The sequence below is a fragment of the Choloepus didactylus genome, chromosome 17, assembly GCF_015220235.1.
Source record: "Choloepus didactylus isolate mChoDid1 chromosome 17, mChoDid1.pri, whole genome shotgun sequence".
NCBI lineage: Eukaryota > Metazoa > Chordata > Mammalia > Pilosa > Megalonychidae > Choloepus > Choloepus didactylus.
In genome coordinates, this window is record NC_051323.1 from 52,570,642 (window position 1) to 52,585,658 (window position 15,017).

At 42.7% G+C, this 15,017-nt stretch overlaps 1 protein-coding gene across 4 annotated transcripts in view; it reads right to left on the reverse strand.

Annotated features, from left to right (window-relative positions):
* The window catches only part of TMEM178A (transmembrane protein 178A), a 297,669-nt gene that overhangs the window by 19,939 nt on the left and 262,713 nt on the right, over positions 1-15,017 (reverse strand). For 2 of the 4 annotated variants that reach the window (XM_037807763.1, XM_037807762.1), the window contains exons 2-3: positions 5,807-5,920; positions 2,532-2,674 (exon numbers count right to left, since the gene is read on the reverse strand). In XM_037807763.1, the coding sequence (XP_037663691.1) occupies positions 2,532-2,674; positions 5,807-5,820 (157 nt within the window). In that variant the 5' untranslated portion in view covers positions 5,821-5,920. The remainder of the gene's footprint in view (positions 1-2,531; positions 2,675-5,806; positions 5,921-15,017) is intronic. The other 2 variants (XM_037807761.1, XM_037807760.1) reach the window with 1 other exon arrangement.

Below are 15,017 nucleotides of genomic sequence, written 5' to 3' on the forward strand. Positions count from 1 at the left end.
TTAAAAAATGTGCTGGGGTCCACAGCTCCTCCGTTTTCCTGACAAAGGGAAGGGATGTGGGGGCCTTTGGTATCAGGGAGGGAGGGTGAGCCCTAAACACTGGGCACTTCTTTGATGTATTTGGGGACAAAGGTTGGGGAAATGGGGATGCAACTAATAAAGGGAAGGAGGAAAGTGGGGGAGATTTTAATGACCGTTAAGCTCCATCAGAGGTTTAAATGAATCCTCTGGGCAGCACATTCCTCTCTGGTTCTTTTCCACCCTCCCCCACTCATGCTATAATTTGGATTTTAAATGAATCCTCTGGACAGGCATCCACTCGATGGCTGGTCCCGAAGGTTCAAATCCTCCTCTAAAACCTCAGGAACTAGAATTTTCTCCTCTGAACTATAGTTTTCTCCTTCCTGAGCTACAGTCCTTGTGGCCACTGTGTATTCACAAGGATCTGGAAAACCTAAATTGGTTTTCCATCCAATTTAGCCTATTCAGGCTACATGGGACTTGTGGATGCTCTGTGAGGAGCTGGCAATGATGACCTGCTTCGGGATCACTGCCTGTCACAGCGTCACAGTGCCAGTTCAGGGAGTGGGAGGGGGTGGGGTTAGAAGGAAGGGCCCTGCCTGAGAACTGGGCGGTGGCTGACAGCCAAGCGCCACCTTCCTGTCAGCCCTGAGAGACAGACAGTGAGAGGGGACGGCCCCAGAGGGGGCCAGCTGCCTGCTAACGTGGCTTGACTGATGCTTTAGAGGGAGAAGTCAGTTTCCGGACTCTGCTGGAAAAAGCAGCCGTGGTCACTTAAGTAACAGAACTCCAGCAAAGCAGAAATAAGCATATTCATATTACATATCTGGGGTAACAGGAGTTCTGATACTGGGTATACTTTGTGAAACTATTGATTTGGCACTCACTACTCATTAGTACATTATTTTTGTGTGTGACAGGGGAAAAGAAAGGAAAGATTTCCTCCTGGCTGCCACGTTCCAGCTTTAGCTGTTGACTCAGCTCCTGACTCCTTTTAAGGCAACAATATCCATCTGTTGCATCAGAGACCACATCCGTGTCTTCACACTACCCTTCCAATCTCCTGCTTCCAGATCAAGTCACTCCTCTGCTTAAAACCTTCCAGTGGTTTCCGACACCTTCAGATTACAATCAAACCTCCAGGCCATGAGCAATAAGGCCCTAAAGAGTTGGCCTCTGCCTGCTGCTTCTACTTCATGTGATACTTCTTTCCTTCTGTCCCCTCCAGCCATGCTTGTTTTCTTCCGGTGACTCAAAATACCCCATTCCCACTGCCACCTGGGGCACGACATGTGTGGCCCCTCAGCCTGCAGCCACTGGTAACTTCTCGTGACCTAGCTCAGCAGGGCTTTCTGAGTCCCCTCCTCCACCCTGCTTATTTTCTTCATAGCTCTTATTGCTATCACAGATTATTGTTTGTTTATGTCTCCCCACAAGAGAATGGGCAGGGATTTTGCCTGCCTAGTTCATTGTGTGTCTCTAGAACCTAAAGCAGTGTCTGGGATACAGCAAGTCCTCAGAACAGATCTGAACCAGTGTTTTGTATGCAAAAATGATGCAAGAATATGTAAGCTAGGTACTTTGAGTTGACTTTCCAGCACAGCGGATGGGTTCTGCTGATCCCTCCCCCTCCCCATCCCCTTCCATACTTCCCCCATCCCCTCTCTCTCCCTCTCTGGCTCCGTCTCCATCTTCCTCTCCCCTTGAGGGCTCCTGGTAAGCAATGGCCCTTGTTTGCCAAGAGTCCAGGCCAGGGGGTGGGCTGTAGTTAGAAAGAACCAGACAGAAAAATGGACCTGGCTCATACAGAGATTAAACCCAAGACATTTCCATCTAAACTAACAGGCCACAGTGGGGGTTGAATCACATCCCCCACAAAAGGTGTGTTCAAATCTCAATCTGTGTTCAGATCTCAATCTGTGTTCCAGTGGGTGTGAACCCACCTGTAAACAGAACCTTTAGGGGATGCCCTTCTTAGTTTAGGTGTAGCCAAATTGAAACCGGGTGGGTCTTAATCTGTATGACTGGAGATCATAAAAAGAGAGGAAATTGAGGCACAGTCAGTCAGTGAAAACCACAGGAAGAAGCCAGAATCCAGAAGGTGGAAGAAACCAGAAGAGCAGATGCAAAAAAGGAGACTGCACATGACGGAGGACAGCTGTCACCAGAACGCTACCGGCCCTGGAGGAACAGCAGACATCTTGACTTTGAACTTATAGCCTTCAAAACCACAAGACAATAGACGCTAATTGTTTCAGCCAACCCATCACACACATGATGTTTGTCATAGCAGCTTTGGCAAACTAAGGCCACAATGGGGAACTCAGGGCTCCATGTTTAACACTGTCATTTTCTTTAAACTCTATATTGTCCATCAGAACCAAATGACCTTCTGGTTTCTTTTCTCACAAGTGAAAACAGAAGTGACTGGGAGATAACAGAATGAAGTTACCGGCATGCAGAGCAGGGTCCCCCTTTGCCGGGAGAGGAGCCTGAGGTGTTCGGCGTACCTGTCATGAGGAAAAGGAGTCCGGCCACGTGCTGGGTCAGGCTCTCCTCCCAGAAGAAGCTGACCGTGGCCACGATGCAGCCGCAGAGAAGGACGGCCACAGCCATGCCCAGGAAGCCGGCAGTGATTCTTCTCAAATCTAGTCTCAAGGCAGAGACAGGCATTCAAAATAAGAATAAGGAAAGTTACTGTAAATCAGAAAGTGAAGAGCATTGGATAAGTTTTGAAAATTAACAGGTGACCTGAGCAGGCTCAGTGTGTACATGGCCAAGGTGGTTTAGGATTCCCTTCCCGGGCATTTCATCAGAGGACAGTCGGGGTGTGACAAACTCAAGGATCACAGTCTGCTTCCTCTGGATCCACGTGGAAGTCCATAACAAGTGGAGAACAGAGGACAACCCCAGGTAAACTCAGGTAACCATAGGAAGTTACTTAGTAAATTGGGAGCGAGGTAGTATTTGGGAAATATCTTGTTATCCTGAAAAGAACAGTAGAAAAGTAGGTCACCACCTCTGTAGTGACTGTAATCAATCTGCCTTTGGAGAAAGAGCCTAAAAAAATGAGTTAAACTGAAATAAGGTTTTGCCCAAGCACTATCGATACCAATTATTTTATTTTTATCTTACATGTGCCCCTACCTGTTTAAAAAAAATTTAAGAAAGCGAAGGCAATTGTGGTGGCTGAAACACTGGCTCAATGTGCAGATATGAGGCAACTGCTTATAAACATCCTCTCTTGTTAATTTTCTTGGGATATTGTAGGAACATGTTGGAAGCAACGTAGTTATTTTAGATTATTTGTTTTTCTTAGTCCTTTGGATATGATTTATTAATTTTGCGGGGGTATGGTAGGAACATGTTGGAAGCAAAGTAGTTGTTTTAGATTATTTGTTTCTCTTAATCCTTTGCTTTGTTTGAAATGTTGTGAGTTTTTTTTGTTGTTGTTTGTTATTTTTAATTTTTCAATAAGGTTAAAAAAATTTAAAAAAAAAAATCCTCTCGCCTAAAACACAGCTCCACAACCCATTTCCCCAGGTTAAGGAGAAACTCTTCCCGTGTGTCAAGCCTCCACTGAGTGCCCAACTGTTGAGTTTCGTCTATCACAAGAAAGCAATTGTGCTCACGGAGCCGGGAACCAAGCTCCTACCCACCTCCTTGGCAAAAACCATGGAGTGGACATATATGAACTTGGACATACTTTTACTGATTGCTGCCCAAAAGTTAGGTCCTACCCTCCTGCTAACTTTTTTTTTTTTTTTCTATTTCCTTCCTTCCTTTTTTATTTCTGAACATAACTAGCTTAAAAACAATTACCCGCTAAATTTGTATGATCTTTCTTAAAACAAAAGATCCCAAACATAGATTTGTTGTCCCTAATGCCAGGCAGTGCACAGGCCTGGACAAAAGTACATGGAGCCGGGACAAAGGATGAACACACCACCATGGGAAGGCGGGCGTCTCGGCTAAGGTGGGAAAGCCAGGCAGCTGTCCCCTCGTTAGAGGTTCGTGCAGCTCCCGGGAATCTCGGGGGTGCAGCCCATGGGGTGGGTTATGGTAGCTTCCAGTCTTGCTCTTAGCACCTTACTCACGTGCAGATCATCCCCGCCCCTCCCTCTCCGCACCCCCCCCCACCCCCATTTTCTTTTACACAGAATTTCTCATTTCCCGCTCAGAGCATCCAGATTGAAGCAGGGCATTTCTGCAGTATCTGCCTAGAAGAGCAAGTGTATGTGCCACCAAGCAATGGAGTCAGAGAAAGGGATCAGATAGAGAGACTGAGTTTAATGTTGAAGTTTTAAGTAGTTTAGAGACATCAACATCTGAGCAGGGGAAATGTAATAACAGTTCAGCCACTATCTCACAACCTCCCAAATTCCCTGTGGTTTGAGGGATAGTTCCATCTTCTGTGTCCATTCAAAGGCACAAGGTTCAGATGCCATCCACGTATGTCAAGCTGATCCGGCAAGCACAGGACAGATCACCAAGTATGATTTTCTTAGAAAGAGCCGTGCACAAAACTGCTAAAAGCACTTTTCCACGAGGAAAGGATTAAGCAGAGACTGCTCAAACATTGTCTCGCTGGGCAATAACAGCGAACAAGCCATTGGGGAAAAGAGATAAGGTTCTTTTTCAGGATCCTGCAGTCATCTTTTCTCGCCTGACTAAAGCCAGAACTACATTGTTGTCTGGACAGATGATGAGGGGAAAGAACACCAAACATGCTCAGAAAGAAGTCATAAGAGCACTCAGGTAAGAATCTACCTGGGATCTGGGGAGAAATGATCCTTAAAATTCAGCCAATTAGAAAGAACTTTCAGGAAATCATTCTATTAAGGAATAAGCCACATTTCATCCTGATGACTTTTCAAGTCAAAAATTTGCTAATCATAATATTTATAATATTATACCACTGCTGTGACAAAATCTAAGTGCTTCCATTTATGGGTTTGAGATTCAAAACAGAGACTTTTCTATTGCTCTGCAAAGGATTTACTTACAGAATGAGACTGCTTGACTTTCTTCAGCAGCCTTGATTACCAAACAAGATCACTGAAGTCCTTGCTGCTTATCTCTTTGGAAAACGACAATGTCGGCCTCTGATGAGGGCAAACACTGAAAAGAATTCAGTGTAGCCGCAGCTGTTTGCTGTCCTGAGCTATTTATCATCAAGCAGCTTAAATCAACAGTTTTCAAGTAAACATCAGCCCTCTTTTAGTTTCACAATGTGTGATCCTTTCTAGAGTCTCACACTTTCCTGACAGTGAAAAAGAACAGTTCCTGCCTCTGAGATGTATGGGTTATAGATATCCTCTGCGAGAATTACAGCATTCGCTCATAAAGATATCTTAGCAGAAATAACAAGGTCTGAGATAGACACAGTAGCTAAAATAAATATTGTGTAAACAAAATTAAAGTTAGAGCACCTAAGGTATAATAATCTCCTTGGTTTACCAAGACTGGTGGTGGAATAGGCCCTTGTACCCAAAAGCTTGGTAAAGAAAAGATTCAGCAGCTCACCTGTGTACAGATGCCACCAAGGAAGACACACTCACGGCACTAGCTCACACTTGATTTTCACACATTTGATCTGTGAACAAGTTGTATCTGCATCACAGCAAAATGATCCTCTGAATCTCTTACCACGTTTGACTGGCTCCAGGGGCCCACAGGTGAAAAGTGCAGCATTTTTTTGCCCAAACCTGAGAGGGCTGGTGGGAATGCTTTTTGTTGAGAAAGATAACCATTTCCTCTCTGACCCTTCCCCAGAAATACTTACGGAGCAGGTGCCATTCATCTTGCTGTATTGTCTTGGTTAAATTGAAAGGAATGTTTCGTAGGCGGATTGGCTGAGAAAAGTGATACTTGATAGCTGTGCATCGCTGTGCGATACCTTGAAGGAAAAAGGAAACGCTATTTACCAGTCTGTTTATTTGTAATAGAATTCTGGAGACATAAAACAGAATGACATAAACTGGGTTGATTAGGGGAATGATTATCTTCATCAATGGAGACAAGCCAGAGCAGTAAAAACCTAAAACATGAAATATTGTTTAAAATCAGGTTGCATTTTGGATTGCATTAAATTTTATAGGATTTACACGGCCCTAATTGTTTCACAACACTAATTCTGTATTAGCTAAACACAAAACTCCTCAGAGAAAACTGACCTAAAAGTATACAGATGGTTGGGAGAAATAAATTTGGCATTTTAAGTTAGCCTAGATAAATTACATGTCTCTAACTGATATTTGACCTAATGTCCAACTTGCAAATGAGTTACATCCAAGAGTTCATGAGGAAGATAGTTATTTGGAAACCAGAAGACATTTTTGCCATAAAGACAACCTTCTATGTGGTGGTTTAGGTAGATGGTGATTAGGTCTCCAGACAATCCACAAATGCCTATTTAACCCTAGAGCAGCTGCACTGTATGTAATTCCTTAATATTAATTGTACTAGCCTAAATTCTGGATCCTGAGAGAAAGAGTAATATTGAAGGAGGGGACAGAAAAAAAATTTTCCTCCCCTTTTCTGGTCACATGGCCAGCCCTAGGAACAAAATTTGTAATATAAGTGTACCCATTGGCTTTTCTACTCACCCCCTCCACCCACAGGCTTTTATTGCAGCAATTCACATGGACCTATTTTCCCAAAGCCTTCTGAAACCCATGAAAAGTACCTACCTTCAATTCAAATTAAAAAAAACAAAAACAAAACAACAGAAACAGACTTCCTTTTCTCATTGTAAATCATCTTGGCCAGTCCTTCGGGAAAATACCATCTGAATACATTTTTAAAAAGCTGTGAGTGAATGTTAGTCCTTTAACCCTGACAGCTGTTAAAAAAAAAAAATCTTCATCAATGCAAATAAAATTTTAATTGGTGGAATTTGAATTAGTTTAAAAAATTGAGATTAAAAAATTCAGGCATTGTAAGGAAGAAATTGATATTTGAGCAAATTTGCATCTTGAGCAGGTCACTTGCACCTATAGGATCATCTTCACTGAAAAGTTCTCAGGCAGTGTGTATAAGAATCACCTGGGGTGCTTGTTAAAAATGTAGATGCCTGAACCCCACCCCAGATGTTCTAAATCAAAAGATCTGGGGTGAGCCTATGAAACTGAATTTAAAAAAAAAAAACATCCCAAGTAATTCTGATGCAGATAGTCCTTAACCTCACTTAAAGAAAAATTGCCTACGGCTATCTCTGATTTTTGGAAGCTTTTTTCCTCTCTGAAACCACATATTCTCCAAAAGCTCAAAGCTCCTTTATTTTTCTCTTTGGTTTTTTCCAACATGGGCCCATGGCAGTGGATGTGAGGTCTTAGGGTTAGAGGATGTGGTCAAGACGGGACAGGAGCAAGAGTCTGCATATGCATTAGGTGTCTGTAAGTCATGAAACGCCGTGTTTTCAAAAAGCAAACAGTCAAGTGTGAGTACAATAGCAGATAACGGGACTGCAAAGCATTAATAGCTTACATTTGTATTTTTCGAAACTGTCACCCCATTTGATACTCATCTTCTGGCCAACCTAGAGGCTCTGCACAAGCAGGAAGTCAAGGCTAAAGCAGAGTTCAAGGTGTGCCCCAACGCACACCCAGCCCCTTTGCAAAGACAAGGAGACTTATAGATTCCAAGTGATTAAGGATATTTCTGCCCATTCATTAGCTGGCCACTGAGCTAACCAAACAGAGACTTCAGAAGCTGCATATAACAAAGAATACAGACTTCACAGTATTAGTTCAGTAAAGTCATCCAAGAAACAAACAGCAACAACAATAGCCACGATAAACTCTATGGAGGGAGAATCTAATTTCTAGGGTTGCCACATTAAATATTGAAAATGTCCAGTTTCCAGTGAAAAAAATTAAGACATGCAAGGAACAATAAAGTATGACCTATACACTGGTTCATAGACGCTGTTTCTCGGAAGTCCACACATTGGATTTACCTGGGAGAGAGTCTGTGCTAGGGAAACATGTGGTTCCTTTTCCATCATTGCAAATATTCTCAGAGCCCATCTTCTCCTCTGCCCCTTGCTGGCAACAGGCATGCTCCCAGCCAGCAGGGAAGGCAGCGGGAAGGAGGTGGGCAGCCGGCTGGGGCTCTCCTGCTTCCCCAGGGGAGTCCGGTGTGTGCCAGGAATGAGGGAAGCAGCGCTCACATCGCCAAATTACCTTTCCTCTCCCCCTGGGCTCCCAGGCTCAATTTAAACTGCCCAAAACTCAGAAAGGAGAAGAGAAAGAAGGTGGGGAGAGTGAGGGGGTCTGGATGGGGCAGTAAGACCAGTACCCAAAGATTCCAAAGACCCAGGGTCTGGTGGTGAGCCCAGAGCCCCTCAGCTGGGTCTGTAAGAAAATGCTCTATGGTCCTGGCACTCCACTCCATTAGAAGATGATTAGAGACTTGCAGAATTAGAAGAAAAAGTGGGAGGGAAGGACAGAGCAGCTGCAGTGTCCAGACCTGCCATTAGCTGTTTTATTTCCTGGTCCTTAAACACTTGTTCAACTGTTATAGCAGAAAGACAAAAAGATTTGAAGATAAAAGCATACTATTAAGGTTTGACTTCCTACAGCCCACACACAAAACAGACAAAAACGAAACCACAAAAATCACACAGGGAAAAACCTGTAGTTACTTGATGGCTTGCCAAATTAGGCCCTTTTGATGAAAAGACAATTAAGCATATATACATAGATGATGGTAAAGACAGGTTTCATGCAATGTTATATGAAGGAATGATACTGTGAAAATCCACAAGGAGGCGTCAGATTCAAATTTTTTCAATGCCATGCATGCAAACTTTGGAATGAACTGGCTTTCTGGGTTTAGAGAGCAATGAATTTGGCTCTTGGAAGGGAGCACAAAAACCATGAGCTCATAGCACCAGATGGCATCACACAATGGGGGGAAGAAACATGCAGAGGGTGAAATGAACAAGTTATGGTCTATATTTAGGAATTAATTTGCTTCTTAAAGGGCCAAGTAGAGCCACTTTTATGAAGATACAAACCATAGAATAAGATATATAAATATGTCATTCAGGGCTTAGGAATGAGCCTTCCAGTCTGATGAACTTCTCTTGTTTCCATTGCTAATGTAGATGAATCCAGCTTCAAGCTAAATTATAGAAAATCACACTATAGTTTAAATGAGGGAGAAATCTGAGAAACAGCAAAGGATGCTGTAAAAACTTATTAGTACCAACCAATGACAAGGCAGTATACATGGTAGCTAAAGGCCTTGGCGTGACAGACTCAAGTTTAAATCTCAGCTGTGTGACTTTTGGCAAATTACTTAACCTCTCTGAGCTCTAGTTCCCTTATGTGTAGGAAGAGTAATAATGGCATATACCTCATGGGGTTATTACGAGGAATGAAAGATGTAATTCAGGGTGTGGCCCACTGTAAAAATTCAATAAATTTTAGCTTTCTGATTATGACTTACCTCTTGGCACCTGCCCAATTTCACTGTACAGCACTATGGCTACCACCAGGAGCCCGTGCCCTAAATGGGCATCACAGATGAACCCAAGTGCACAGAGATAAGGAGCACATGAACAACCTCCTGAACAATGGCCCAACCATCAGCACTTGTATTTCTTCTCCATTCTCACCACCTCACTGCAGATTCCCATCATTCTACTCCCTGAAGAGTTTGCTAACTGGCCTCTTTGGCACTATTCACTCCATCCTCCAACCCTCCCCGCATGCCACTGCTAGATAAACTTGCTATGTGAAGATCTGGGGCCTTTGAAGAGTGTAGAATGGAATATGAAAATCTTTACAGTTTTTGCTATATCCACCTCCCTGTTACAGTATCATCAACTTAATACAATTCTTGAAACTGATTACTGTAAATGGGAAATATTTTTACTCGCCCTAATTTAACTTTGCACTTATTTAAAAATAAGTACAATCAAAACAAAACCATGTTATTAAGTTTTAACTAGATGCCATCACTCAGTAGAATGCCTAGCACATGGTAAGTACTATATAATTGTTTATTAAATAACTTTAATGCCGTGCCAATGTGGCAACTTCTACACTTAGACAAATAGAAGAGGAGAACGTTTCTGGTCCCTCAGAAATAAGACAACGGCTTTCATTGTCTGGCTCTGTCATGCCCCTGTCCAAGAATATGCAATTGTCTTCCCCCTAAATCAAGCCAAGACTCTAGAACCCCACCATCTGTACCCCCTACCTTGCTTGCACCTATCACCTTACTTACTCACACTTACCTGTGACTCGTCCCCAGGGGCTACTGCCACTGCTCCCAGTATCCCCTCACCTTGTTGTGCTCATTTCTGTGACTATCCCTCACCTATGGCTCTTACCTTAAAACCATCCAAAACTTACTAAGCCCTCCAGGCCTACAGCCTTCAAAATGCCCATCCCTGGCTCCTCTGACTCTATATCAGAAGTGCAGGATGAACCACACAAGCGGTTCTTGATTCTTCAGTCTTTGTCATTCCCTGATAGTTGAGACAGTTCACCTCTCTATTAAGGTCCCAAGTTCCTTAGGAGCAGAAGCCATGGCTTCTTTTTCCCAGGTGTGTGACGTTTCAGAGAGGTGTCGGAAGCAGTTACTGACAGCAGCTCGTGGATGTCACGTTCTCCAGCAGAGGAAAGTGTCCGTAGACATTGTTTCCTAAAACATTTTCAAGGCAACTCGGAATTCCATCCCCGGCCTATCAGCAGAAAAGCAGAGAACTCTTTTCCTGGCCACCTCTACCGGCAAACATCCCAGTTTGCAAGGAAAGATGGATTACGGGTTCACAAGAGCAGGGGAGCAAGCAGTGTGTTCTTCTCAAAGATTTGATTTTGGAGGAAAATAGGTGCTAAGCAGACAAAAGAAAATGTTTTTCTTATCACCTCCTTTACTGGGTATGAACATTCCTCACTTTATAAATAAACCAAGTACAACAAATTTTGTGGCCTAACACTGACATTAAGAGCCTCAACTGGCCAAAGCCAGCCCTAAAGGTAAAGCCTTTGAGGACCAAACCCTTCACCAACTCTCCAAAATTGAGAAGAGGGAAGCACAAAATTAGTAAGTCTAGAGCACCCACGGTCCAATAGAAATATAATGCAAGTCACATATATAATTTAAAATTTTCTAGTAGCCATATTAAAGAAAAATAAAAGAAGACACAAGTGAAATTAATTTCAATATTTTAAAATTTTAACATGCAAGCAATATTTTGAAATTATTAATGAAAATTTTGCATTTTTTTTCACACTAAGACTTTGAAATCTGGGGTGTGCTTTCCAGTTACAGCACATTTCCATTCAGTCTTGCCTCATCGCAAGTGTGCAGCAGTAGTGACATGTGGCTGGTGGCTGTGGTATACTGGAGAGGGGAGCTTTCTAGATGAAGGTGAATAAGACTCCAGTTAGAGTAAAATCGAATGAAGAGAGGGTGCTTGGTATAGGGGTGCCAGAAAGGTGGGAAGGTTATTCTTTGCTTAAATAGCCACTCAATAACATACTATCTTGTTCTGCCATAATTGTTCCTTATTATTAATGGAGAATCAACTTTTCAGTCGTTGTGGAATTACAACTTTGTTCATCCTATATTCTCTTTTGAGCGAGACAGTCTGGATTTGCAGGCCTGCTTCACCACTCTCTAGCTGTGTGCCCCTAGCAAGTTCCTTAACCTCTCTGGGCATCAGTCACCTCAGCTCTAATAAGTGGACAGTGGTAGTATATTCAACACATAAGGAGGATTAAATGAAATAATCCTATAATACCATTAGTATAAGCTCCTGTCATTATTACTACTGCTACTTTCTTTGCTTGAACAAACCCCGAGTTCAAACGATGTAAGGTTGTACTGTTTCTTAAAGGAAAGACTCAGATGACTTCCTCAAACAGCAAGCAGAAGATTCCTAGGGGCCAAAGAGGGAGGGTTCAATGACACGTCAGACAGACTGAGCCCGTGTCAGAGATGGCAAACATCATCACCAGAAATTTTTTTTTTAAATGACAGTGGAGCAAATCAGAACTATCCACGGTCAATCAAGCATGATCTTGTGCAAAAGTGGCAATTGTCACTGGATTAGGGTGATGGATGACCACTGGCTTGTTGTATTAATTTTTAAATCTCCTTTACCATAGTTATTATGTTGCTTCTACAATAAAAAGTAATAAAATTTACTTAAAAATTTAAAACAGGGATTCTCAATTGCACAAAACCACCAAGGCAAATAGTTGATGACTTGGCTGGTGAGAGAGGTATTTACAACTTGAGGCTCAGGAGAGGATGTGATTTTATGTGGCTTATGGCAGATTTCAGCCCCAGCGGAGTGCTCACTGCTTCTCTCTTCCTCCCAGTTCCCCTCTCCTCCTCCTCTTTACCCACCTCTCTAGCAAGAGACAGGAGAGCCACAATGTGGACCCAGTTCCTATTCTTTTTTCTTCACGTTAGACTTGCCGGTGTAGGTAAAAGAGACACGATTATGCCATTGGAGGAAAGCAGTGACACCCCATCCCGTACCTTGTTCCCTGAGCCACTGTCTTATATGAAACTGAATAGGGCTGTCAACCCAGGGATGCTAAAGCGCAACACACTGTGGGACCTCCCCGTGCGCAGAGAAAACCGCGCTGTGGGGACTGGCTGATAGTCACTGCTGGTGACTCTTGCTCTGGTCACAACACGCTGACCTCAGAGAGATCCATACAGTCAGAACAAAAGCTGCCTTAATCGTCCATGGTCTAAAGCTATGGTTTACATACACTTGAAGTTAAAATCTCCTGGATTAGGAAGGCATCCCATCAATGTGGGAAGCAAACCTACACTTTCTTCCCTTTCCAATAGATCTATATTTTAGTTAGTGTGACCATCAGTAATAAAGGAAATATTTGATAATATTTAGCCACAAAACTAAGCCACAAAACTAAGTAGTGATGATAAAAAAATAAATAACTTTTTTAAAATAGGAAGGTTAAGCCCGTGTGCTCCCAAATATTGGGAACCATTTTTTTTTCTGCATTTAATATGTGTGTATAGGAATCAGCATGTGAGAGCATGCACTAGAATATTGGCTTGGAAAATAGCTGTGTGACTCAGAGCAATCAACTCAATCACTCTGAGCCTTTATTTCCTCATTTGTAAAATAACAGAGTAATGCGACTTAAGTGAGATTTTAATATGCATGCACGTCCTAACACCGTGCCTAGCACCCAGGAGATGCCCAATAACCATTAGCGTCTGTCCCCTCGCTGGCCCCTCCCCTTTTTGCCAGCAGAACCCGTGACGTACGAGCCCTGACTGAGGGACTTTGGAACTTCTTGCAATTTCATCCTCCAGCCGTTGAGAGGATATAAGTGGCCAAGTATCAATCACTACCTTTTGTCATCAAAAGTCAATCACCTCGTCATTTATTCTTTCTTTCACTCACCCATTCATTCATTCATTCAGCAAACATTTATTTTGCAAGCACCACAGACTGAGGACCCACTTTCTGAATCCAAATAAGGCACCACAAAAATGTAAAACTAGTAAAGTAAAACTAAACCAGAACTCTGAAACCAAGAGAGCGGGAGAGATTCCCCACCTGCCATGGGATCACCGAGAAACACTGATGGCTTCATCAGTTTCCCAAAGACTCAGAAAAGAGCAGCTTCCTTGAAAAGAGCCTCCTTTGGAATGCGTCGGCAGCAATTGGGGCAAATTATCCTTAAAAACAATGTACTGTTGGTCCCTGCCAGGTATCTTGCTGGAATCCTTCTAATTGAGCAACGGTTTCAGAAGTTTCTTTCTTTTACAAAAATGAACCCTGGATCAAGCTGAATTGACTAATTACTACTACATAGAGAGATTAGGAGAGCAACGTTTGGTACAGCTAATTTATGAAAATACAGACAAGGGCAATAGCTCTGCACAGACTGGGAGAAAAATTTTTAAACATATTTGCTACTGAGAACAATGTTCTCATGTCCCCTTCACCAGATGGGCTGCTGGATTTATGACGAGATGTGTCACAGCTACATATCAGGATAAATGGAAATGAGGAACCCCTTTAAAGCCAGCCTTCAGGAGCTTAAGAGAGAATCTGAGATAGAGCCAGCTCAATAATTGATCGAGTTGTGCTTGTGGGCTTATATGGATTAGCAAAATCAATTCAAAAAACAATATGTTAACTGAAGTAATTTTAAACAATATTTTCACCTTTTTCTAAGCAATGATCAAGAAAAATGGTAAGTTTGAATTTCATTTTCCTTTACTTCTTCAGCCCACCCTCTGGTGGTTAGATGGCCAAATAGGTGCCGGGAGACAAAGAGAGGGCAATAAAATCTACAAACTGGATGAATTTTCAAAGACACACTCCAACAAGATCTAAGGATGGCAGTCACTGCCTTCCAGTGGCAAGAATTTTATGGTAGGGAGAAGCCAAATCCCAAAGCCTTTTGTAGTAGCAGGGAGACGACAGGGCAGGGTCCTCTGTCTTTGGCTGCTTCTTTCACTAGCTCCCATGTGTTCTGCTCCCTGTGACAGCACCACAGCCATCTCTAAGTCGCACATAAGTCTGCAGCAAGATAAGCACACCTTTGAGACCACCAGTATTGCTTTAGAGCAGTCATAGGAAAATGATAATCACTTTTATTTATTATATAGCATGTTATGCTTTGTTCTAAGTGCCTTCTCACACATCTCTGTAAATTACATAAGGTAGACATTCTTCCCATTTTACAAATAAGGGGAACAAGGCACAGAGAACTCAAGGGGTTTGCCCAAAGCCACAAAACTAAGTAGTGATGATAATTTGCCAAGGACTTCCCATACGCCAGGTTCTATGCTGAGAGCTCTACTCGCATTTCCCTGTGAGATAGTTTCAATCATTACCTCTGTTTTACAGAGGCTCAGAGAGGTTAAATAATCTGCCTAAAGTCTCACAGCCAGCAATCGGCAGAGCTGGTAATGAATTTGGGCCTGCCTGCAAAGCTAATTCTTAGAGATCTTAAAAGACTTTGTCAGATAAGAAA